This window comes from Cyrtonyx montezumae, unplaced genomic scaffold (assembly GCF_038088225.1).
Source record: "Cyrtonyx montezumae isolate F1298 unplaced genomic scaffold, pur_monq_1.0 scaffold_48, whole genome shotgun sequence".
Lineage (NCBI taxonomy): Eukaryota > Metazoa > Chordata > Aves > Galliformes > Odontophoridae > Cyrtonyx > Cyrtonyx montezumae.
Genome location: NW_027072054.1, coordinates 1,621,914 through 1,645,681, shown reverse-complemented (window position 1 = coordinate 1,645,681; position 23,768 = coordinate 1,621,914). Strand labels below are relative to the sequence as shown.

At 53.4% G+C, this 23,768-nt stretch overlaps 1 protein-coding gene across 2 annotated transcripts in view; it reads right to left on the bottom strand.

Annotated features, from left to right (window-relative positions):
• The window catches only part of MYO1D (myosin ID), a 67,921-nt gene that overhangs the window by 3,535 nt on the left and 40,618 nt on the right, over positions 1-23,768 (bottom strand). For both annotated transcript variants that reach the window (XM_065747608.1, XM_065747609.1), the window contains exons 18-21: positions 22,967-23,111; positions 22,349-22,453; positions 17,872-17,985; positions 15,061-15,215 (exon numbers count right to left, since the gene is read on the bottom strand). In XM_065747608.1, the coding sequence (XP_065603680.1) occupies positions 15,061-15,215; positions 17,872-17,985; positions 22,349-22,453; positions 22,967-23,111 (519 nt within the window). The remainder of the gene's footprint in view (positions 1-15,060; positions 15,216-17,871; positions 17,986-22,348; positions 22,454-22,966; positions 23,112-23,768) is intronic.

The following is a 23,768-nucleotide window of genomic DNA, read 5'->3' as shown; positions in this document are numbered from 1 at the left end:
TGTGCCCCCCAGGACAGCAGCACTGCTGCACAGGGGTGGGGAGCGGCGGTGCTGGGAGCGGCAGGAGCTGCGGTCACACACAGCTGCGGTGTGGGGCTCCTGGAGCAGCTCCTCCCTTCGCATCCTTTGGGACCCCCCCCCCTGCAGTGCTCTGTAGGATCGCCCCGGTCCACCGCTGCCCTTTGATGGAGAGCGGCTCCTTCAGCATCACAGCTCACGTAACCATGGCAACCGGTACCCATCATCCCGGACGATGCGCTGTCTGCAGCCAACCCGGGCTGACACTGAGCATCCCCCATACCCCACCCCACCCCACCGTGCCCAGAGCTGTGTGCGTGCCCCCTGTGCCCTCCTGGATGTGCCTGGGGACATTCCCAGTGGGACCGCAGAGCCGGGCCGTGGGGTCCAGCACAGATGCTTCCCCCCCAGCTCTGACCTGGCACGGCCGTGCCCGGCCCCATCTATTTCCAGATCTGGTCTGAAAACCTCGATTTTCTCTCCCCTGTCCCTGTTACTTAATAGGAAAAAAAGAAAGAGAAATTAGTGTAAGCTTCAGGGGATATGAGAACACTGTAAAGAAGTTGTGGGGGAGAGGAGGGAAGGGAGAGGGGAAAGAGAGGGGAAAGAGAGGGGAGGGTAAGGGAGGGAGGGAGAGGGAGAGGGAGAGGAGAGGAGAGTGGGAGTCTGGGAATCACTGCTGAGTGAAGGGCTGTGAGGCTGCAATCGCAGAGCACGAGCGCTGGCACTTCTGCCGCGCTTTGTTCTCGTTGCCTCATTCAGTCCACACGAGCACGGTGCGCACAGGCAGAGCAACGCAGCCACCTCTTATTGAAATCACTGACCTATTTCTGCTCTGCCTCCGCCTAACTTATTCCTCTGCATTTCAGAGGAGAAAGCAGCGCATTTACACACGGCACTGAAAGATGTGCTCCATGCACCGCAGCCAAAGCCATTAACAAATCCTCCAGCTCCAGCTCCAGCCTTCGGTTGTCATTCATTTCTCTGCAGCTGAGCAAAACATCTCCCCCCTCCCCAGCTGCAGCCAGCTCCCACCTCCCCCGGGCTCAGCAGAGTTAAATCTGCCACATCTCTCCCTGCCATAAATTGAAAAGCTGAGCAGTGAACGGGGAGAAATGAATTGCAAAGCAAATACTTCCAGTGGTAACGGATTAACTCTTTGTTCCGGGGCCATCGCAGTGCGTCGAGAGGTTTCCTGTACGTTTTCTGAAGGGCCACTGCAGCAGCAGATAAGATGCCACCGCTGCGAAATAATCTCAGCACCTCCAAAGTATGGGCTGGGCAAAGAGCTGCACGGCACAACGGCCGCGATGGGGAACGAATCCCCATCCCACCGGGCATCCTCCACGCCGAGGATGAGGGCTCTGGTGATGCAGATGTCCGTCAGCGAGCTGCAGAGGGGCTGGCACATAATAAATGTGAAATAAAATGTATGCAAAATAGATCTGTTCTTGGTGCTGTGATCCTCTCTTCCCACCCGCACTGCTTTCGTCCCCTTGGCAGTTCCTGAACACTGCTCTGGTTCAGAGTGCAAACTGAACAGCGTGACACGGGCGGTAGTGGCTGTGAGCTGTCACTGATGAGGATGTTTAAGGGTATCGGCCCCGGCTCACAAATACAGCTTCTAAATGCAAAGGTCAGAGATAGAGGAAAACCCCCCAGTGATCCCAGATGGATCTGAAAGCCCAAACCCTGTGTGGTGGCTGCCCACGCTGCAGGGGGAAGGATGCAGAGAAGGGTGGGGTGCGGTGGATGGGGTGGGATGGATGAATGGGATAGGATGGGATGGAGTGGGATGGGGTGGGGTGGGATGGGAGAGAAGTGGATAGGAGTGGTCATTGGATGCCATGGGATGGGATGGGTTTGGGGTGGGATAGGTTGGGGATGGATGGGGATGGGCATTTCATGAGATGGGATACGTTGAGTTGGGGATAGGAATGGGATCAGATGGGATGGGTTGGGGATGAAGATGGGGTGGCATCTCCCTGCTTATGAAAATCTATCCCAGGGCTGATAGCTCAACTGATCGCTCCTTCAGCCTTCACCTCTTCAGCTGTGAGACCCAAAGGAGAAGAAACCCAGGAGGATGAGCCACACTGCCCAGCTGCACGGGGACGCGGCCAAAAGGGGGGGGAGGGCGCAGCGCTATTTAGGGCCACCTCCTCCTCAGCCCCAGGGAAGCACCGCCACGTCCCTTTGGGTGCACCGCACCCCGGGCTGACCAACGGACCTCAATGTGACACCAACCAACGGGCACCGCCGGCACACAGCCCCAGCAGGGACAGAGATACTGCCACCAAGATGCCCGAGCAGAAGCACGAGCATCTGCCCCGCGCCCCTCATCTCTCCTCAAAGCAGGCCTTGAATTTAGAGTGGATCTCTCTTCACTCTTAGGCCTGAGACTGAATTCTGGAGCAGAACTCGACTACGCAGACTTGGAAGCACTCATCCCCTCCGAGCTGAAATCACTGCATTAATAATGGCTCCGTTTGTCGGGAGCTCCGTCCCAAATATACGTGCACAGTGATGGACGGCCCGCCCCCCCCCCACCCCCTGTCCCAGGCTCTCATTTGCTAAATTGGATGTGTACTTCTCGAACCGCGGCGTAATGAACGATGTCTATAAATCTCGTCAAACCAGACCAGCAGCGCTACGCTTTCATTTTACTTTCAAATTGCAGATGCACTCCGTGGTCAGCACTGCAGAACTGCAGTGGCAGAGCTGTGCTGCGGAAATTCAAGCTGTGTCTGTGCAGAAAGACAGAAAATGCTCCACGAGGAAACGGACGGAGCGCTGCAGAGATGGGGAGAGCAGCGTGTGCTGCACGGTGGTGCCGAGAAGACGCACAGGGAAGCAAAGCGACTTCTGCTTTTCTACCCCTCACCACGAAAGAAACAACCCGAATTAATTCAGGGGACTTCTGGACAAAGGGCTTTTTGGTGTGACTCGGAGTGATGTCCCCTCTGCTGCTCTGAGAGCCCTCTGCAGCTGCACGCAGTGAGGGGGAGCTCGCAGGGTGCCCAGGGATGGTAGCACTGAGGGTTTCTCTTCGGCTCTGTGCTAAAAAGAAGAGGTGATGCCCCATCCCCCCACGCAGAGGGGCTGTAGGAAACCCGATGGCTGTGCCACAACCACATTGGCAGCCCCACAGCAGCCCCACAGCTCCCCACCACCACCCACGGGATCGGGAACGCAGCCATCCCCACTCCATCGTGCTTATTTTTAGGATGCAGCTCTGTGCTGCACCAGGGATGCTCCGCAGTATCCATGGCAACCGTCCCCCGCAGCGGGGACCGCATCCCGGCGGGCGCCGTCACCCGCTATGAACCCCACCCCCCAACGTGGGGACCCCACGGTGCTATCAGCCCACTGCCCCAGGAAGGTCCGTGGGGGTCCCCAGAGCACTGCACCCCAAGAGTGGAAAACCCGACCGTGACGGGGACGCAGTGACCGTTCGGGCTGCGCAGATAACGCTTCCCATCAGCACCAACGGCCCCAGCACACGGCAGCACCGCCCCGACCCCACGCGAGCTGCTCGTGGTGGCACCGCCTGCGCTGCGGCCCCGAAACATCGGCACGAGCTAAAAACGTGGGGGCTGCAACATGGGGGGACGTGAGCGCTCCCCACCCCCACCACGCAGGAAGCGGCCTCGAGCAGCACCGCGCTGCTCACCACTGCTGCTCCTGAGCTCCGGCGACGTCCACGGGAGACGTGCAGCGAAGCGCAGCGTGGGATGTGGGCAACGCGCGCTGCCCGTCCCGAGGACGCTCCCAAAATGAGTATTTAAGCGCCCGGAAAGTGAAGAGTGAGCACTCCTCTCCGCAGCCGGTTTGCTTCTCCAGATCAAAGGTTTCCCATCTGTTCTGCCTCCCCTCCTTTCCCCGCTCTCACAGCGTGGCACCCACATCACCTGATGGCCGACGTCCTGCTCGCTGCTCTGTAACCCCATTCCTTCCAGCTCCAACAGGAGCTGCAGCTGCACTGCAGCCACAGTGCGCTGTAACCGCACACAGAAAGACCACAACCATGGGACCATGGCACAGCTGGGCTGGGAGGGACCGCAGGGACCACAGAACCGTGGCATGGTTGGGTTCAAAGGGAAGGACCACAGAACCATGGCATGGTTGGGTTGGGTTGGGTTGGGAGGGACCTTAAGGACTACAGAACCGTGGCATGGTTGGGTTCAAAGGGATCTCAAGGACCACAGAACCGTGGCATGGTTGGGTAGGGAGGGAACTTAAGGACCACAGAACCATGGCACAGTTGTGTTGTGTTGTGTTGTGTTGTGTTGTGTTGTGTTGTGTTGTGTTGTGTTGTGTTGTGTTGGGACCTTAAGGATCACAGACCATGTAATCACAGCGCGGTTGGGTTGGGTTGGGTTGGGTTGGATCAGACCCCAACAGGCAGCCCCCAGCCCCATAGGCCGGTGCCCCGCAGCAGCTGTCCCCACCCATGGCCTCGGGCACCCCCAGGGGCAGGACACCCACCGGACCCTCTGAGGATCCCCTCCCTCCCTTCCCCAGCTCGCTCCCTTTAACGCCGCCCGCAGCCCTGCGCTAACACCGCCGTGCTCCAGCAATGGAGAGCCGTGCGCGCCTCGGGACCTGACGCACATTAGGGCTGTTCCAGCACCTTGAGAAAGCAGAGCTGAGTGTGCTGGAAGCGAAACAAGGACGATGACACAGCTCGGGACGGAGCAGCAAAACAAAGCCCAGGACAGCGTCAGGGAAAGGCACGGCACGCCTCAACGCGACGGGCGGAGCGCCACGGCTGCAGGCCCTGCCCGGCGAGGCAGCGGATGTTCTGCAGGTGCAGGGGGAGGGCAACACCTTCCCCTCGAAGTTCATGGTTAAAAACAAAAGGCTTCGGTAGAAGTCACAAAGCTGCTGCAGACGTAACTTTTTCCTTTCCGATTTCCCCCGTGGTGATGTTTGAGAGTGAAAGAGGAAATGCAACTGTGTCTTTTCCAACTGCTACGGATATCTCAAATAAATGCTGCAGGGATGGAAAGGAGCAGCCAAGAGGTGGGAGGGACAGAAGCAGAGGAAGAGGGGATGGATGCAATGGATGGAGAGGAGGAAGGGATGAGTAGGATGGATGGAGAGGAGGAAAGGACGGATGGAGAGGAGGAAGGGATGGGTGGAGAGGAGGAAGGGATGGATGGGATGGATGGATGGAGGAAAGAACGGATAGAGAGGAGGAAGGGATGGATGGAGAGGAGGAAGGGATGGGTGGGATGGATGGAGAGGAGGAAAGGACGGATGGAGAGGAGGAGGGGATGGATGGAGAGGAGGAAGGGATGGGTGGGATGGATGGATGGATGGAGGAAAGAACGGATGGAGAGGAGGAAGGGATGGGTGGAGAGGAGGAAGGGATGGGTGGGATGGATGGAGAGGAGGAAAGAACGGATGGAGAGGAGGAAGGGATGGATACGATGGACACAGAGGAGGAAGGGATGGAAGCGATGGATGGAGAGAGGAAGGAAGGACACAGAAGCAGCAGCTGTGCCATCGGTGTTGGCATTTCAGATGAGGAGGACGCAGCCCCTGGGCAGCCTGGCTCCACCTGCTGCTCTGCTGCTGGGGGCAATGGCAGCTCGTGTTCAGCAGCACGGCCTCCAGAAGTAAACACACGGACGCATCGCCCTGGAGCATGTCACCTTCCTGCAGGGTCATGTCTGCACAGCCCCGGCTTTGGGGGCCGCCCCACAGCGGCTCGGGGCCGTTCCCTCCTCTGCAAGAGCAACGAACAGGAGCTGCCTGCGGACAGCGAGGCGCGGAAATGGTGCAAGAGGCGTCAGTGACCGCGGGTGACGCTGCACAAAGCGCCGTGCCGGTGCTTCTCCGCACCGTACAGCTTCCACAGCTCTCCCCAGGTTCCTCCTTAGGACGAGGGATTTGCACACACAGGAAGGAAAGCATGGGTTGCACTCCACCACCACAGCGGGCGGAGCAGCAGCGCGGTGCTAGAGTTTCCACGTCTGGCACCGAGCTGAGCTCCGTGACCGGAGCCGAAGGCCAGCACAGCGTCCCACACGGAGGCTGCATCTCCTGCACCTTGCAGAAAAGAGGACAACCCAGAGCCGTGCTGCCACTGCAGGGACGCGGCACACAGCGACGCGAGGGCACTGCCACACCCGAGCAGCCATCCCTCCTGCTGCGGGGTCCCAGGGAGAGCTCCAGCAGCAGAACACGGCCTCGGTGCTCCGGCATCGCCCGCTTGGTGTTGTTTCTCTTTTAAGGGTACCCCTGAGCTGCTCTTCCCGCTGTGCTCTGAGCTGTTGTCTCCTCTCTCTCGTGGTTCCTCCTGGCTGTGAGACGCAGCACTGGTGGAGCTGCAGCACAGGGCTATTAACGGCCACAGGAATCCATGCCGGTCCTGATCCTAAAGCAAATTAATTCCAGTCTGAGCCAAACTCAGCCCAGCAGCTGGGCAAACACAGATGCCTCCAAACAAACAAGTGGGTGACGAACACTTTGGGAGATGGAATCGGTGCCCCTGTGCCCCCAGCATGGTGTCACTGAAGGCAGCGGAGACGTTCAGAGCTCTGCTCACCCGTTTTCCCCCTTCGGAAGTTCCTGGGTGGAAGGACGGCTGTGTGGGTTTGGATGTGGGGGAGCGGTGGGGACGGGTTGGGGTTGGGGTGGAGGGGATCCTGAAAGGCATCAGGTACAGCTCCCCGCAGAGAGCAGGGGCACCCACAGCTCCACGAGCGCTCACAGCCCCTTCCCCTGACCCTGGGGGTTCACACCCGGCCTGGAGGAGAACATCGGGGTTCAGGCCACCCACCCATGCGGGGCGACCTCATGCCCTCGGAGACGCCCTGGAGCACCCCAGACATCTGCACGGGGCACACAGACACACCACAGCCCACGGGAGAGCCCCACATCTTCCACAGAAGCAGAGGGGGTGGGACCTCCTGAGGTGTCCGATGGAACAGGAGAGCTTCCAGGGACAGCACCTCAGCGCAGCACCCGACACGACACGACGCATCGCACCCTCCGCTGCATTACACACAGAGGACATCATAGACACCTCCAGCAGCGCGGGGCCACCGGGTTCAGCCACCAAAGGGTGTTTCCTCAGCCCGTGCCTGCACTGCAAAACCAGAACGTCCTCTGGGACGCTGCAATGCTCCCTGCAAACATCCCACAGCCCTGCAGGGCAGCCACGGCTCTGCGCAGCAGAAGCGGAAGATCAGAGTTTGTCTCTTTGATCACAAGGAGGGATCGCCAGGAAACCGAATCTCTGCCACCTCTCCCCCTCACTGCCACATCGAGGGTGCAGCAGCCACATGAAAGCGTTTCCCTGGGAAACCGGGCTAAAAATAGGGCGGCTGGGAGACGGGCTTCGGGAAACGGCGGTTCAGACGGCTGACAACACCCGGACCTCTGAGTCCCCCGAGGTGGAAGGACCTCCACCACGCAGCCCAGCTCCCTGCCACGAGCAGGGACGTGCACGGCTCCAGCAGGATGCCCAGGGATGAGGAGGGGTCCCCAGAGCCGTCCCCACCGCCCCATGGGGTCACCACTGCAATGGCACCGCGGGAGCGGCGCTTCCTCCGCTCGGGGTCAGCACGGAGGGCAGAGCAGCCCCGCGTGCATTTCATGTCCTGGTGTACATCAGTCACCATGGGTCCCCATTTCGGATTTAGCACGGTGCAGCCGATGAACCACAGCGCCGGTGAGGGACAGACTGCACCATCTGTATGTAAAAACACTCCGTGCACCACAGAGGTTAATTTACACCACGGGCTCTGGGAGATGAAGAGAAATTCAGTAAGATAAGGAGATAAGACACTCCTGATCAGTGCTTCGTAACAGGGAGTGCACTCCGTGTGCACTGTAAGGTGAAATGAGCCACCAGTCCACGTGGGGCACGGTCAGCGGTCGTACCTATGGCACCAATCCCTCCTCCCCTCTTTATTTCCCATCGTGGTTCCAGCCCCTCCACCCCTCTTTGCTCCCCCCCATCTCCTTCCCCACGGGAGCGGTGGTGATGTCCACCACCGCAGCTCAGTGCGGTGCCCGGGCTGAGGCCCCGTCCCAAAGCAGTGCCCGTCCCGGCACGCTCTGCACGCTGCCTACCGGCCCCTCCTCACTCCTTCACAGAGAACAGAACATTATTTACAGTCTCATTTTAATCCATCGCCCCGGAGCTAGAAACTGAATTCATTTCCACAGACGCTGAGTGGTTTTACCAGTACGCTGCAGCTAATTACCTCCTCCCCCCCCCCCCCCCCGTCTCCATTATTGCTGTCACCTCCTGGAGGGACAGCGCAGAGCAGTGTCACAGCCCTACGAATGCAGCAGATGGAACAAAGAAAGGAAGAAATCTCAAAACCATTTTGCATCGGCTGCGGCCGAACAAACGCGGGCCCGTAATTCACGTTCATTATCATTCTGCTCCCAGTTCCTCCGAGGCTGGAGCCAGCGCTCCAGCACACGCTGCGAGAGGGAAGGGGCTTTTAAGTAGGTCAGAGCTGAGGATGATCAAGAAGAGTCTCTCTGGTGCTGTTTTCGTTTGCTGACAGCTTCTGGAGCCCTCATCCGACAGAAATGAGAGCACTGGGAGCACACAGCTCACGCAGCAGTGCGGTGGGCACCGCGTTCAGGGGACACGTGGTGGGCAAATGAGGGATGTGGGAAAACGTGGGGGTGTGGAATTCAGAGGGACTGCAGCACCATCCCCTTCCATTCCTGGATCCTGCTCCCACCCTTGGTTTCACGCGATGGGGAGAGCAGCCTCAAAGCATTCCCCCTGCCCTCCTGAACAGTGTGTCTGGACGAAGAAAACCCAAAAACAGAGGGAGAGTCGGGAAGGAAATGCAAATGGAGGCGTGTGCCAAGGCCAGAAGAAGAGCTTCACCGTGTGGATAGAGGCCCACACTGCAGCGGGTGCCCGAAGCCCATGGGGATGAGCACAGCCCAGAGCCCACGGGGTCCCACCAACACCAGAGCACGGCTGTGGGGCCGGGCAGCCCCGACACGGTGCGGCTGTGGGGCAGGACAGGGTGCAGCAGCACACGGTATTCCCAAACCATCGACACTAACTGCGCTGTGGCTGTAGGAGTGGGAAGAAGATGAGTCTGGTTTCGTTTTCAGATGTGCGGGAGACACGTAACGCTGCTGTGGATTGGAGTTCACGTCCTGCCCAGTTGTGCCTCTCAGAAACAGGCTGGCTCGTTGCTCCCACAGCCTGCTCGGGGCAGGCAGGAGGAGTTGGCCTTCTCAAGGTCCTCATGGAGGAGAACCCCACGACCACCAAGTCCAAGCACCAACCCATCCCCACCGTGCCCGCTCAGAGTACAGCACTAGAAGACCTCCAAGATCACCAAGTGCAACCGAAAGTCAGAGTCGGAGGAGGTCCAGCCACGATGCGGGAAGATCAGTGAAGCACTGCAGCAGTGAAAATACCCTTTGGGTGTCACTGGGGCTCTGCAGGGCCAACTGAGCGAGGAACAATGGCAGCTGAAGCAGAGTGCGTCTCAGCTCCACGCAGAGCTGGGTGGGCACGGGGGGAAACGCGGGCAAAAGGAAACCAGAGGGGATGACTCCAAGTGGAAGCAGAGCGCTGGCCTGTGAACTGTGGGAGTTTTGACTGAGCACAATCCAAGACCTCGGGGAAAACGCAAGCCAAGCAGTGCAGAAACGGCCACGAACATCTGCCAGCACTGCTGACAGCACAGCAGCACGCAGCTCTGCAGGAAGGGGGGGCAAAATGAACGGGGAAAAAGAGCAGAGAAAGATCACCAGAGGTTCTGTGAGGGCAGCGGGGACAAAGGCCGCCAGGATCGTGAAGTCCAACCCCGACCATCCCCACCATGTCCACCCCTACAATCACTGGGGTTGGGGAAGACCTCCGAGGTCACCACGTCATCCCCCCCACCGTGCTCACTCAGAGTCGTTATGGTTGGAAAAGGTCTCGGATCCCCAATTCCAACCCCAACCCACCCAACCCGCAGTGCCGCAGCTCCAGGCTCTGCTGCCGAGTGCTGAATGCAGGATTGGGGCTCTACTCCACCTCTCTCCGTTCTTGGCTCCCTTCAGCCTTCCCACTTAATTTAGCACCACACAGCATTATCTGTGCTGTGAATTACTGTGCATCACACTGAGCGACAGCCAGGATCAAACCGCCTCGGTCTGACAGGGAAATTTACTCTGGATCATCCTCAACACCTCTCTTTTGGAAAAGAGGAGGGAAAAAGGAGCGCTTAAGCAACAGCAAATCCACACCGAATCAGGGATCTGACGGACTGAAACGACGCCAGCTCATGAAATCTCACCGCAGAATTCATCATTAACGACACCAACGCAAATCTTTCTGAGTTGCACAAAACCCACACGAAAACCAACTGCAGTTTGGCACAGTGCAAAACACATCCAGATATCGGGGTGCAGGAGTGCAGGCTGGAAAGGAGAGGCTATGAGAGCAATACGCCTGGATTTATGCTCAGGCTGCGCTCCTTTCTGGGACGGGAGGACGCGATAAAAGCCATCGCCGGTCGTGAGTTAACAGACTGAGCGTCATTTTGCTTGGTTCAGTTCCTTTGGCACAGCCACGTTACTCCTCCCATGTGAGTACTGAGTGTGGCTTCACACGCTGCCAGGACCTGTGTGTACCAGGCTGCAGCTCCTCATACGTCGGGAGTTGGACCCGATGAGGCCGAGGGTCCCTTCCACCACACGATGTTCTGCGGCCCTATGGTTTTCAGAAACACCCACTCTCACATTATGGTCCCCACCTCATCCAGGCTTCACCAGTGCGATGCTCCGAACCGCCCAGAGAACCAACGCCCACCCAACCCTCACCCCACAAACATCGTCACGCACCCGAGTCATTAATCCCTTCTGGAAGAGCGGTCTCAGAAACGGAGCACCTGAGATCCTGAACAGTGAGCTCACAGCGAGGAACCATCTGGGCAAGAAACGGAAGGGCAGAAAGCTTACAGGAGAAGATCTGGGCTCTGCCAATGATATCAAATGGAAGATCGAAAGGAGAAATTGTTAACGTGTACTTTTACGACACTTCATGCAATAATGTGGGAAAAACATCAGACGTCTCTGATGAAATGATCAAATCTTCAAAGATTTCGAGAGAAAAATGCACATTTCTTCCCGTTGTTTGAGACCTCTGGAGCAGCGCATCGCGTCCCCGCAGCTCCCAGCGCAGCTCAAGCTCAACGCAGACGGAGTGAGTTACAACCCCTTCCCCAAACCAACCCCAAAGACAGAAGCTCTACACGGCCGATGGTTTGGAGGGCCCGTGGGTGCCAGGACAGCTGCGTGGGGCAGATGGGACAGCACGATAAGAGGAGTGAAAAAGTTACGTGCTCTGAAATACTGAAACGTTCACGTTTGGAAGAGCGATGGCGCCTGGAACTCGTGGGCAGGTGCAGGGTGGGTTCAGGACACTGCAAACCACGTATCACAGCTCATAAATGCTATTTATCACAAAGAACCCTTCCAGTTTCACCCTCCCACACTGACAGTCCAAGAACAGAGAGGGTTTATCTGCTTTAGCCCCGTGCGTCCACTCGGGAGAGGGGGAGTCCTCCCACTTCCACCCTACCACCGTGGGCAGTCCACTGGCTGGAGATGGGCACCCCAAGTAACGCTCTGTAGAAGGCCAATAAGGCAAAGCAGCACTGCAGTGAGCAGCACATCAAAGGGGTAGGACGGGCTGGAGACGTTCTCATAGGAATTACAGTCAGTGCAGGAACGTGGTTCTCAGTGTTCGAAGCAGGGGGGCTGGGACCGGACCATCTCTGGGGTCCCTTCAATCCAACCATTCTATGATTCCACGAGTGTTTTATTTCTGAAGTGCTCTGAAGAACACTTCCTCAATATCCTTTACAGAAAATCATTTCAGAGAACACCAAGCAACCAATCTCAGGGAAAGCCAACCTCCCAGAGCACATCAAGCTCTCTACCAAGACCCCCATCCCAGGAGGACCAGAACAATTCTCTACACTCACAGCAATAGCACAAAATACAACAAACTGCTGCCACTGTGTGTCAGGAATGTACCTTCAGGTCTAGAGGTCAAGCACCCAAATACAGGATTCACCATTTCATTCATCATCCTCATGATGAAACCAGCACTGCAGGAGACAAAGCCATTGTCGCTGTGCCAGGGACACACTGAGAAGTGTCACAAAAAACCCATTTTGGACGATGAGATGGGGTTCCCCGCTTGGAGGTTCACACCCTGGATTGGAGGTGGTGGATGAGCAGTGCTGCAGCATTGGGAAAATGAGTTCTCAGAAAGAAGTAACCCTCTTCCAACCACCTTTGAGTTCCCTTCTTGCAGGACAGCTCCTGGAAAGTTCAAGAGCATCAACAGCTGAAGAAACCCTTTCCAAGTAATGAATAATTAAGAGAACGCTGAGGGTGCTCTCCATCACAGTGCTGGGACTCCTGTTCGGTGACTCCAGGGCACAAAGACAACATCCCAGCTGTAAAAAACTGCCATTTCTTAACCCGATTCACTGCACTGCGGTCAGCAAACCCGCACAGAAACCAGCAAAATAATGACTGCACATCAGCTAAAGGCGAACGGCAGTTAGATTTTCCTGCATTCAGCCACAAAGACGATGCTGGAGGAATTAAGTCATTTCTTCCAATGTATGGATAAGTACCTGGTGCTCAAATCTGACAGCGAACCGCAGGCGCCCGAAGCGCAGTTATGAATAGAAATGTTGTACAAAAACAAAGCTATTTACGCTCTGCTCAGGCACTGAAAAAAAAACGTTATAGGAGGATCTGCTCTGAATAAAGTCTGCTCCTTTGTCAGCCCGCAGCCGCCCATAACAATGGTGTCAGCCACTGGCACAGCTGAATCAGAGCTAACCATGGCTCGGCTGGCACTGGCCACAAAGGACAGACCGCATTGAACAGCGATTCAGGGGCAGTTGGCTTTGCTGGAGCAGCTCTCACCTCCCTTTGATCACATCCAGCCTACAGAAAGCCCAGCACGGATGGAAACTCCCAGCTACAGAGCACTCCTCCACCCCGTGCCCACCGACTCCCGCTGTCAGCAACGGATAACGGTCCCTGCGTGCACAAAGCTCCAGGGGCAATGACTTTGAGAGCACGGCTGTAACACACTCCTGTGCTGAGGGTGATGGTTCCCGAGAGGAACGTTGGGTTAAGGGCACTTCCAAACGCCCGGTCTGCGTGCTTCCTCCTTGGCTCCTCCCTGTGCCCCTCTTTCTTCTCTCACATCACGTTGAACCTCTTTGGATTTTGGTGGTTTGGTTTTTGTTGATTCAAACGGATGGCATCAAGAAATGTACACAGTGCCCATCTCCACCCCAACACAGACAACTGAAGATGGGTTTCTGCGGAGCGCTCCCTTCCATCGACCCAACAAATCAAAATCACCAAAGAACCCAACCCACCAATTAACCCTCTGCTGCATCCCACAAACCCACAAATAACCCGACCTCGCTGCTTCCACGTTTCAGCTAGTGTCCCTGAAAGGCACGTGGAGCAGCAGTACAACACGTGAACAGGAAAGCTGCCACGTCCCTACAGGCACCGCCGTGCCGCGCTCGAGGACAGGATGGCCAACCTGACGGGACCCACAGAGCTGATCTGCCAACCCTCCAATGAACGGTTTGGTCCATAGCTCCTCAGTGCCAAGGCAACCGGCTCTAGGGCATGCCCATTTAAGAGGCCAGAGCTGGAGACCATTAATCCATGATTAAAATTGGCTGACAGGTCTCGGTGCGCAACAGGAAATACAAAGCGATCCCTAGGTGAGTGATTTTCTGCTGGAATTCTGCAGGGATTGCTTTCACTGTTCTTCTAACACTGCTAAAACCTCATCATGGCAGTGCTGAGGATGGCTGGCACCGCGCTCAGAGAGGATCCTAAACAGCAGCCCGCCGTCTCCCTGGGTAGCTGCCCTGTGCCACAGCTGCAGGGCTGCTCCAGAACCCACTGGAGGGTCCCACAGCCACTGGGTTTCCCTAAGACCTCACTGCTGCGTCCACGGAAACCTGACAGTGCCACACAGTGACTGCTAATCCTATTTAAGGAGGAATTCCCAAAGTGCCTGTTGAGCATTGGGTCAGCTAATCCCGCACAGCGATGGGATTTCTTCACATTTAGGAAATGGAAACTGAGTGAAAACGTGAATTTTCCCATTCTTCCTTTGATTTGCAGATATTTCTTTGATGAAGGAAAGCGTGACATATGGGTATTAAATGGGAGCTGCTCCTGAATATTACTGTTCAACCCATAACCTCTACCAGACATCAGAGAAAAAATGTTTGTTAGGAACCTATGAGGAGCTAAATTCACACTCATACCCTTCCACCATAGCTCTGTGTGAACATTTACCCACAAAGACTCCTCTTCATCAGCCACAAATGGACCACGATTGAGAAACACAAGAATCAGCGCTGCACGTGACGCTGCTCAGCATCAATTCCCGTGCAAATCTGCTCTGCAGGAGCAAGAGAACAACCCCCTAGCCCAGGCCACCGCTCACACCGTGTCTCTGTAGGGTTAATGTTGCATCTGCAATGCAGTGAGTGTTGTGCAGCTCTTGGGCAGCTCCAGACTCGCTGCAAAACACAGCGGCGCTCTTCGCTTGTTCAGCTCTACCTCCCTGGAGCTCAGGGCACCGTAACCACTTCGGTGCTCTGTCCACCACTCAAACAGATTCTGCACAGAGATCTGCAGGGAAACAGGTGCCACTTCACAGCTCAAGCACTAAATCATCTACTGACAACGGGGCAGGGGAAACAATCTGAGAAAGGAAGAGCTGTGTTTTAGTTTTAGGCGTTAAGAGCCTGACCGTAAAGCGCGGTTTGAGTTGAGTTGTTCAGTGGTATCTGTCCCCACGTATCCATGCCCTAATGAACACTACCAAGTGAGAAGAGGCAAACAAAGCGTAGTCTCAAAACCACAAGGAATAAATGCTCCGCTATCCCAGTGATAGTGAAGAAACACAGACAGAACTCAAGAGTGACAGCAAGGTGAATTCGCGGAAAGCTCTGGATCTGGCTAGAGCGAGTTTCCAGCACCGACCTCTTGAAGTGGCTCGCCAGGACGCCCACCAGCTCCCCAATCCTGTTGTCGTTGGGCGGCTCTTTGCTGAAGAGGCAGACGATGAGATCCTTGTTGTCCTTCGTGTGGAAGACCACCAACTGGTCCTTTCCATTGGAGACACTCAACCCGACCAACTGTGAAGAGAAAGTGAGAACATCAAACACATTGGGGCAATTCACCGCTGACCACGGCAGCTCCTTCCTCTCCGGTATCCCACGCTGCTTCTCCGTTTCTGCCGCTGCCACCAAGAGCGGTGCTGAAGGAATGGCTCTCCACACTTCTCCCAGCTGAAGAAAAGGAGGAAAAACGATAGGTTGTGGGTTGTTTTAATATAAGGACAAAAAAAAAAGCAAACGAGGGAAATACATTAACAAACTGGTGCCAGAAAAAGGGAGAAAGAGAGAGAGGGGGAGGGAAAGAGGGGAAAAATACAAAGATGTTCGAGCAGATGCTCTCTGTCCACCCAACGATTACACAACTCCTTTGAGTCATCCAAATCCAGGCAGAGGGAAACCACATTCTCCTACAAGTGAGAGGCACTGATGCACCATTTTTGGAAATCAAAACCTCATCATTCACAGAATCACAGAATTGCAGGGGTCGGTTCCTTTCTTAAAGAAGAAAAAGCCGTCCTTGTACCCCCGTGCTGGAAAGCAGCTGAGCACAACCCGACCCGCAGAGCTCCTGCTCCCAGCTGCACATACCCAACACAGGTGGGGTTTATTCTTTGCCACTGACACTATTTTGAGGCTGTGAAATACTTCCACGAAGCTGCACTTCACGCACAGACATTAACAGCTGTTGGGCTGCACGGTGCCCCTTACAATTAATGTGCACGCTTAAATAACACCTCGGGAGCACAGCGGCACCGCTCCGTGCACGGGGTGGGAGGGATGAACAATTGAAGTCCCTGAATCTGAAAAGCCAACTGAAGCATTAATTATTCAACAGGGCTTTGTCAGAAATCCAAGAGCCCATCAAAACTGTCCTATTTCATCCCCTTCCCCCATACAGCCTGAATAAAAAAAAACACAGGAGAGATGCTTTTAGGGGAGGTGCTTCACCGGGTATTTACAAACGCTAATATTAGCTCTGCCTGGAGATCTGAAACAGCCCCAGCGGCCGCAGAGCTCCGTTTATGACGTGCAGCACTGCAGTCCTGAGGTCCTGCCCGCTTCCCAGCCACCTTTAATACACAGGAGGATGCAGAACGTGAAGTGCAGGTGGGTGCACCACGAAGGGCCACACTCAAACCACTGCTGGAGGAGATGGGGAACGCAGAGCGGTTCCTTCCGCCGACAACAAGTGGATGGGAGCAGCAGACATCAGCTGGTGTCTCCGATGAGATTTCCATGGAAACACCAGCCCTGAGGATGTGGTGCTTCAGAAATGCTGACAGTAAAAGCACAGCTCCCAGCTGCACTCACCCTGCTGCCTTCCCGATGGACGCGTCCTTCTGGTCGGACCTTTCTGTGCACCGATACATATGAACACTGCTGTAATTATTACCTGTCTGCTTCACATGTTGGTTCCAACCATAGCTGCACTGCTGGCTGCAGATCAGTGGGATCAGTGCACCACAATGCCATCCCGGCCTGCAGATTTTCTGCTGTTTCCATGGTGCAGCAGCGAAACATAAAAGGCTTTGGCCAACAGAGCAGAGACGCGCGGCTCCAACATTTACTGCTGGAACATGACCCTGACACCTGTGTGAGTCCTCCGGAGCCATTGGCCCTACGAAGCAGCCCAGGAGCACCTGGCAATAGCTCAGCTCATCTCCATTGTTCAGCCCAAGAGCCCGAAGGGAATCACTGCAGAGCTATGAATAAAGCTGATTCCTATCTATGGAAATTTAAGTATGTGATGGACAAAATGCCGCCCTGCCTACCTGAGTTCACCTTGATCCTTTGAAAAGTCCCTCCACCTTCAAGGAGCCTGCTGTGCATTAATGAGTTTGTTAGCACAAGAGTTTGTCATTGAGATTGCTAGAGGCAGTCTGCTGACAGCTCTGTTTGGCACAATTAAGAGATAATGTCAGTGCAGCACAGTCAGCTCAGGATGACCTGCAGCTGCTGCACAGTGGCAGCAATGTCACTGCAAAACGAGGGACTGTCACTGTGCACTGCTCTGCGCAACACACACAGGAACCGAGGGAGCACGTCACCCCACACCGCACGGGGCTCAGGTCCTGCAAGGGCACTGGGAAGGGACCAATCAACCCAACGCTTGGATGCCATCTCAGCTCATCGTTCACTCCACATTTGCGGATTGGTTTTACTGTCCCCCTAAGCTCATCTTTTTAGCAACATGGGACCAGTGGATTTATTCTCCTTCAAATGCAAACGTCACAACCAATTTGTGTATGACATCTGCAAGCAAGCAGCCAGGTTCTGTAGGGGGAGATAATCACAGCAGTTACCTCAGGCTGACGGAAACAAACAGGTTGAATCCACATTCTTAAGAGGAGCTTTTCTCCCTTCCCCCTTCCTCCCAGTGATAATCTGCTACTTGGTGACTGGCAGCTAAATGCTGCTTACATTAAACATGAACAAATATATATAAAATCAATTCAAACATCGTTCGGGATCAAACGAACCCCCAGAGACAGAGAAATTGTGTCTCAAGCTGCCAGACCCTTACGGGGTTAAGATCCTGCAGCACAAACAAATAACAAAGCAGCAGAAGGAGGAGAACGTGTCTTTTTCCAATGTCCTTTTCCATTCTATGGACAGAAACACAGGAGCTGCAGAGCAAGGGCTCTGCCAAGCCTATGAGATCCTCTGAACTTACATTATAGAGGGGGATGGTCTTCATCACTTTGTACTGCTTCGTAGGGTCCATCTTATAAAGGTGCCGGTCGGTGATGAAGATGGCCCTGTCCTCCACCTTACTGAAGCGGTTGACCTGTGAAGGAGCAGCTTTCAGTCATGTGCAGAAGGAAACCTTGGCAGCAGCAAACACTTAACATTCACACCGGTCTTAAACAGGTTGACTTGGAGGAGTGAAAAGAGAAGGTCAAACCCATAACCCCGTCCTGTACATAGGGAAAGGGGCAGTGTGAGAGCAGCAGCACTCCACACACAGCAGGGCTGGGACAACCGAGGCCTCCATCCAACAGGGGATTAATTACAACAGCAATTGGATCATTTCTCTTCATTCCAGGTGCTCTGCTGCTCTGAATTCGTGTTTATGTCTGACTATCCATCAACAGCAACAGCATCCCTGCAGTACCTGGCGAAATAAATGACCTAAGGTGCCACCAAATGCCACATCAGCACCTCTGGAAAATTACTGCAAAGGCATGAAACTGTTCAGAATGCACTCATTGATAATGCTACGAGATACAAAACTTTGCACCTTCACAACATCTGATGTGGGGAAAATCCAGGCATCCTGGAGTTCATCAACTACTGGTTCCACACCTCATGGTATTCATTAAGAAAGCAGTAACAAAACTGTACTCTCCTTTGAGGTCCCAACCCATTCTATGACTCTTTATTCATATGTCCTTTTTACATGGATCATTTAAACTGGGGGCTGGAACCAGATGATCTGTAAGGTCTCTTCCAACCTAAGCCATTCCATGACTCCATGAAATCCCCACATCCTACCACAGCTCACCACACTCTTTTAGGCTGCTGGTGACATCAGACTCTACCAATTGGGTTTTTGTAGAGGAAACACGTCTCCCTCTAACATTACAATTAATTCATCGAGGAAATACCACACAAAGGGAAAATATTTGATGTAACCTAAACTTTTTGAGAGTCTGAGTACTAAATAGTCCCCACGTAAGGTCTTTGCAAAAGAAAAAAGAGAAAAAAGAAAATTGGAAAGTATTCCTCACCAGGGTGAAAGCAGAGTTACAGGGGTCTGAGCAGTCACATTCAGGGCATGGTTTGGCTGTGCAGCCCACAGGACAGCAGGCTCCATGCTTGGAGTTCAAGCCAGGGCTTCCTCAAGTGGTGATCCACCCCACAAAGACATCAGATGTGATCATAAAATCATGAAGGTTGGGAAAGACCACTAAGATGTTCTAGTCCAATCCAACTCGTGCCCACATGTCCACTCTTGGAATCATAGAGCGTTACGGTTGGAAAACACCTCTGAGATCCCCAAGTCCAACCCCAACCCGTCCTACCATGGCTACTGACCACATCTCAGTGCCACATCTCCACAGTCCCCAGCTCCCCCGGGGACGGTGACACAACGCGTTCCAGCTCCCGGCCGTACGGTGAAGCTTCAGGTGGAGCACACATCTGTGGCACACCGATGTAAACTGCTCACGCTGTCTTTACTGCCACGTGGGGAAGCGTGCACCAAAGAGTTTCAGACAAATGCCAGCGCAATTGCAAATGCCACTACTCTTCAGTTTTGCAGGAGTGGAGACAGCCCTTATGTTCTCGGATACTGATCATACCCTTCTTAGCATTGTGTTCTCTGCACCTTCAGGGCTTCTTTTATTTATATCCCCGTTGATCCGAATGTGAATCAGACTTAATTTAGCTTCCTTCAGCTGATAGAGAAAAATGAAAGCCCAGCCTACAGAGGAAAACCTTCGAACAAGTTTTCCAGGTGTGTGCCCCGGAGGTGAGAGCGATGGGCTTTGGAGATGGTGCTCCCGAGGGAGCACAGTGCCACAGATGACAAGGAAGAGAAACGGGAAGAAAGGACATGTTCTAAAAAAAGGAGAAATTGTTGTTTCCTGGGTGATAAAACAAAATCTGGCAGCATGCATGAAATATGCATTTGGTTTCCCAAGGCAAAAAAGCTGAGAAATAAAGAGCACCACAACACTCAGCAACAGATATATTTTTCCACAGGAAAGTGACCTGCTTCCACCTATACCTACTGCCAGAACACAGACACGCACGCTTCCATCAGCACGACGTCAAAGCCCTTCACAGGCACTCTATAAAAAGAGCTACGAAGCTTTGGCCCAAACAGATTCATCCCTATTATTCATGTCAAGCTGTCAGAGTTAAGACCCCATACACCCAGCAGTCATCGATGCTTCAAGAGCTGCCGTGCGCTGCTATTACCTCCCCGACTTCTCGAGAACAACGCCAATCATCAGCTACAAAAAAATGGTCTCGAAGCAGTTACTGCTTAGCAAATATCTTACAGCTCACAGCGGATGTATTCTTTACATAAACATTTTTAAATACATGAACTCTAGGCTTAACTGGTGCCTGCTCAAGCTGCTCCGTACTTATCCTCTTAATGTCATTTCTTTTCAAAGAAAGAAGAGTATTAGGCTGCAATTACCTGAGAATTCTAAGGATCAGACACCTAACACTGGTGGTGAAAGCCAGCACTGTCTGCTCCAACGATGACTTGAGGCGCTACGATGTTCTCTCCTGCTTAGTTGGCAAATCCGAGGATCACATTTAATTTAGATTCCCTAAGTGCATTGTTTGGAAAGACCTTGATAGCAGATCTGGAAATGTCAAATCTTTGTCTTGTTGGTTTTCAAAGTTCAGGGCTGTTTGTTCCTCTCCCTTGTTGACTTTAGGCCTTGGACATTCTTTCTTCACCCAAGTGGGAAGGAAGACAAACAGCTGGCTCAAAAACTTATTACATCCAAGGATGTCAAAGGGCTCGTTGCTTTTGGGTTTAAACATAGAGATGAGATATCCCGAAATGGCCTTTCCCGTATCATTAACGATCCAACAGAGCTCTCGTACACAGCACACCTGAAATGACTTTATCAATTTGTTTGGTAACCGTAGGATCGTTAAGGTTGGAAAAGACCTCCAAGATCACCGAGTCCAACCCTGCCCATCCCCACTGACCACATCCCTCTGGAGGGAAGAGGTGCTCCTACTCGTTTCCTCAAGGCCATCATTTCCCAAAGTGCTGTACTGTCACTAAACATATCTCTTTTTATTAAGACAGATCCCTAAGAATGGAAACCACAGTGTCAGAGATGAGGGCACTGCCAGGGACGGGCGCACGGAGCTCTGCGCTTGCAACCACTGAACAGAAAGAGGTGAGGATCCGCGTGTGAGATCCGAGTGCTTTCACCTGTCCCCGTGCAGGAGATTGTCCTTTAAAGCTGACTCAGAAGTGAGAGAAACGTAAGCACTTAACAGCTTAAAAGTTGCATAACAGTGAGCAGCATTAAACTCGCACAGTGGGTTTGCAGGTATGATATAGGTGCTGAGTAATGTCCCCCACCATCACTGTACCCCTGTTAAAAACGACCATTTCTCTCCTACTGAAGATAACCATCACATCGTTAAGAACTGAATACTGCATTCTTTACAGTTCCGGTTTTAAGTAGAAACAGCATTCATTTGGATCTGGTTCATTAAATGAATTGCAATGGGAATTCAGTTTTCAGCCCAAAGGAACAGAGATCCGAGGTGAAATCCTTCAGTACCTCCTTCAGATTCCAGGCAAAGTGCTTCTGAGACTGCACAGAGGTCTGGGCTGAGACTCTCCCAGTCCTGGCAATACAACCCAGCACTCACCGAGACTGCCCATTTCATGAGTGACTTTTTAAAAGAGTGTTAAAAGCATTGGGCTCCTCCACTGAAATAACAGAAAGCAATACGAGATTTCTATTTTTATACACAGAAATCACTTTCTGTTGTGTAAACACTATCTATCGTTGCCACAAGCAAAGGGGTTTCATCACAAAGAGATCTCGCTCTGCAGAATGAATGCTGTTGCTGTTGGATATGAGATCTGCAGAGTCATCAGTACCACAGTGTCTGGCAAAGGGAGACCAACCCCACCAGTCCATTTTGGGCACAGAGTGAATACACAGATGTGCAGCTTCTTGAAAACGCCCCAACAGCAGCAGCCATCGAAATGCTTCTGTCTGATGGGTTTGGGAAACCCGAAATATGGACATTCCCAAAGAGCATCGTCATAAACGACCCACAGCAGATCTTAGTGGAATTTATAGATCACGGTAGTGCCACCCATTAAAAAATATGCGAGTATGTTTTTCTAATGAGTTTTAAAAGCTTTCCTGCCCAAGAAGCAGAATTCTGCTCTCAGATCCAAGCCAACTACACAGAACCGAGGGACTTCATTCAGACCTCCACAGCAAAGTCCCTCAAAGTGCCCTTCGGTGCAATAGGTTCAGAGCCACACATCCACCCAAATTCACAGCCCATTAACAACATGGTCAACCAACACAGGACTGCTCTGCAGGGCCATCTGCTCACGTATCTCCAGTATTACCATCCCACCACTGGCATCACAGAACACCACCTCAGCCCCAAAGCTGATCCCCCAACCCCCCCCAACGTACCTTGCGGACGTGACACGAGAACAGAACATTCATGTATTTGTCTTTCCGTTTCAGCTCGGTGGCAATGGGGAGGAAGGAGCCCGAGCTCTGAGGGTGATCCGGTCTCTGGAAGAGCAAAGAGTATCAGGACTATCATCCTTCTTGCTCGCTAAGGACAGTAATTGCATGACATCAGGGCAGAGCTGCTCCGCATCACAAGGATTCCTCCCACCCCTCCGAAGAGCAGCAGAGCTTTATGCGCTTTCTGAGGGAACCTGAACAAAACAAAATGCTTGAAGGAAGGACGGAGGAGGAAGTACTGCAAGTTGCCTCAAGACAATGTCTTTGTTCCTTTCCACTTAATGCTGCTTTTAGCATCCCGCTGCATCTAGGATTTCAGCTTTACACCAGCCTCCTTCCTAGGTCTGGCCATTTGATGAGCCAGCTGATGGCGTTGCTCACCATCCTTTAATGCTGTTTGGGATGCTCACTCAAACCAGGCTCAGGATATCGTGGGAAATTAACCTGTGGTGCTCTCCCTCCCAAGAAACCAACAGCCACACTCCCAAATTTCCACCCTTTTAGTGTCCTGAACCCCAAACCCCTTTTACCTCCATTGGTTCTTCCACGTGTACTCACCAGCGCGATGTAATCTCCCTCCCACGCTCTCTGCAGCCCCAGATCTGCTCGGAGACCCTTCAGCAACTCCATGGCAGCAACCTTTGCCCGCAGCTGAGGTAAGTCCTTCGCTGGGATGCTCCGGATGAGTTCCCCCGCTCTCCACCTGCCACATAAAGCCCAAGTCGGGCTCACACCTGTACCAAGTGCCCCGAAGTTTCCAGCTTACATGACCTTTGACTCCCGTCAAATTTGGCTGCTATGCTTCCCCCCATCCCTCTAGTGCCCAGAAGTAAACTGATGGCACATCTGTTGGCAATAAAGTTTTTGCAAGCCCATTTTTTGGCTCATTTAAAACACCATTCCATTTTTATAGCTAAATTTGGCCCTACAATTGAAATCTAACCAACTGTAACATGAAAGGGGACAGACCAATCATTACTCTACTGCCTTCAGCAACAACATCAGCTCTTTAGGACCAACACTGTAAAAAGTCTTCAGTGACTAAAATTTTGTGGTTATGATAATTGAGCTTATTCAGAAAGCAGGATACCACCCAACAGGTCACGGATAGTGTTCAAGAGACAGCTGGGAAGGAAAACAAGGCCAACCTGCTGTAGTGGTGGTGGTATCCTGCTTCAAGCAGATGGCTCTAGAGATCCCTAGGGGCCTCGTCCAGCCAATATTTCTCTTGTTTGCAGCTTTCTGAAGTTATCATTTTTCAAACTGGAATCAGAGCTCCTTACACCACTCTTGTCTATAATAATGACTTGCCAGATAAAAAAGTCACTGGCTTTTGGGCATCAGGGGGTTGTCATGAATG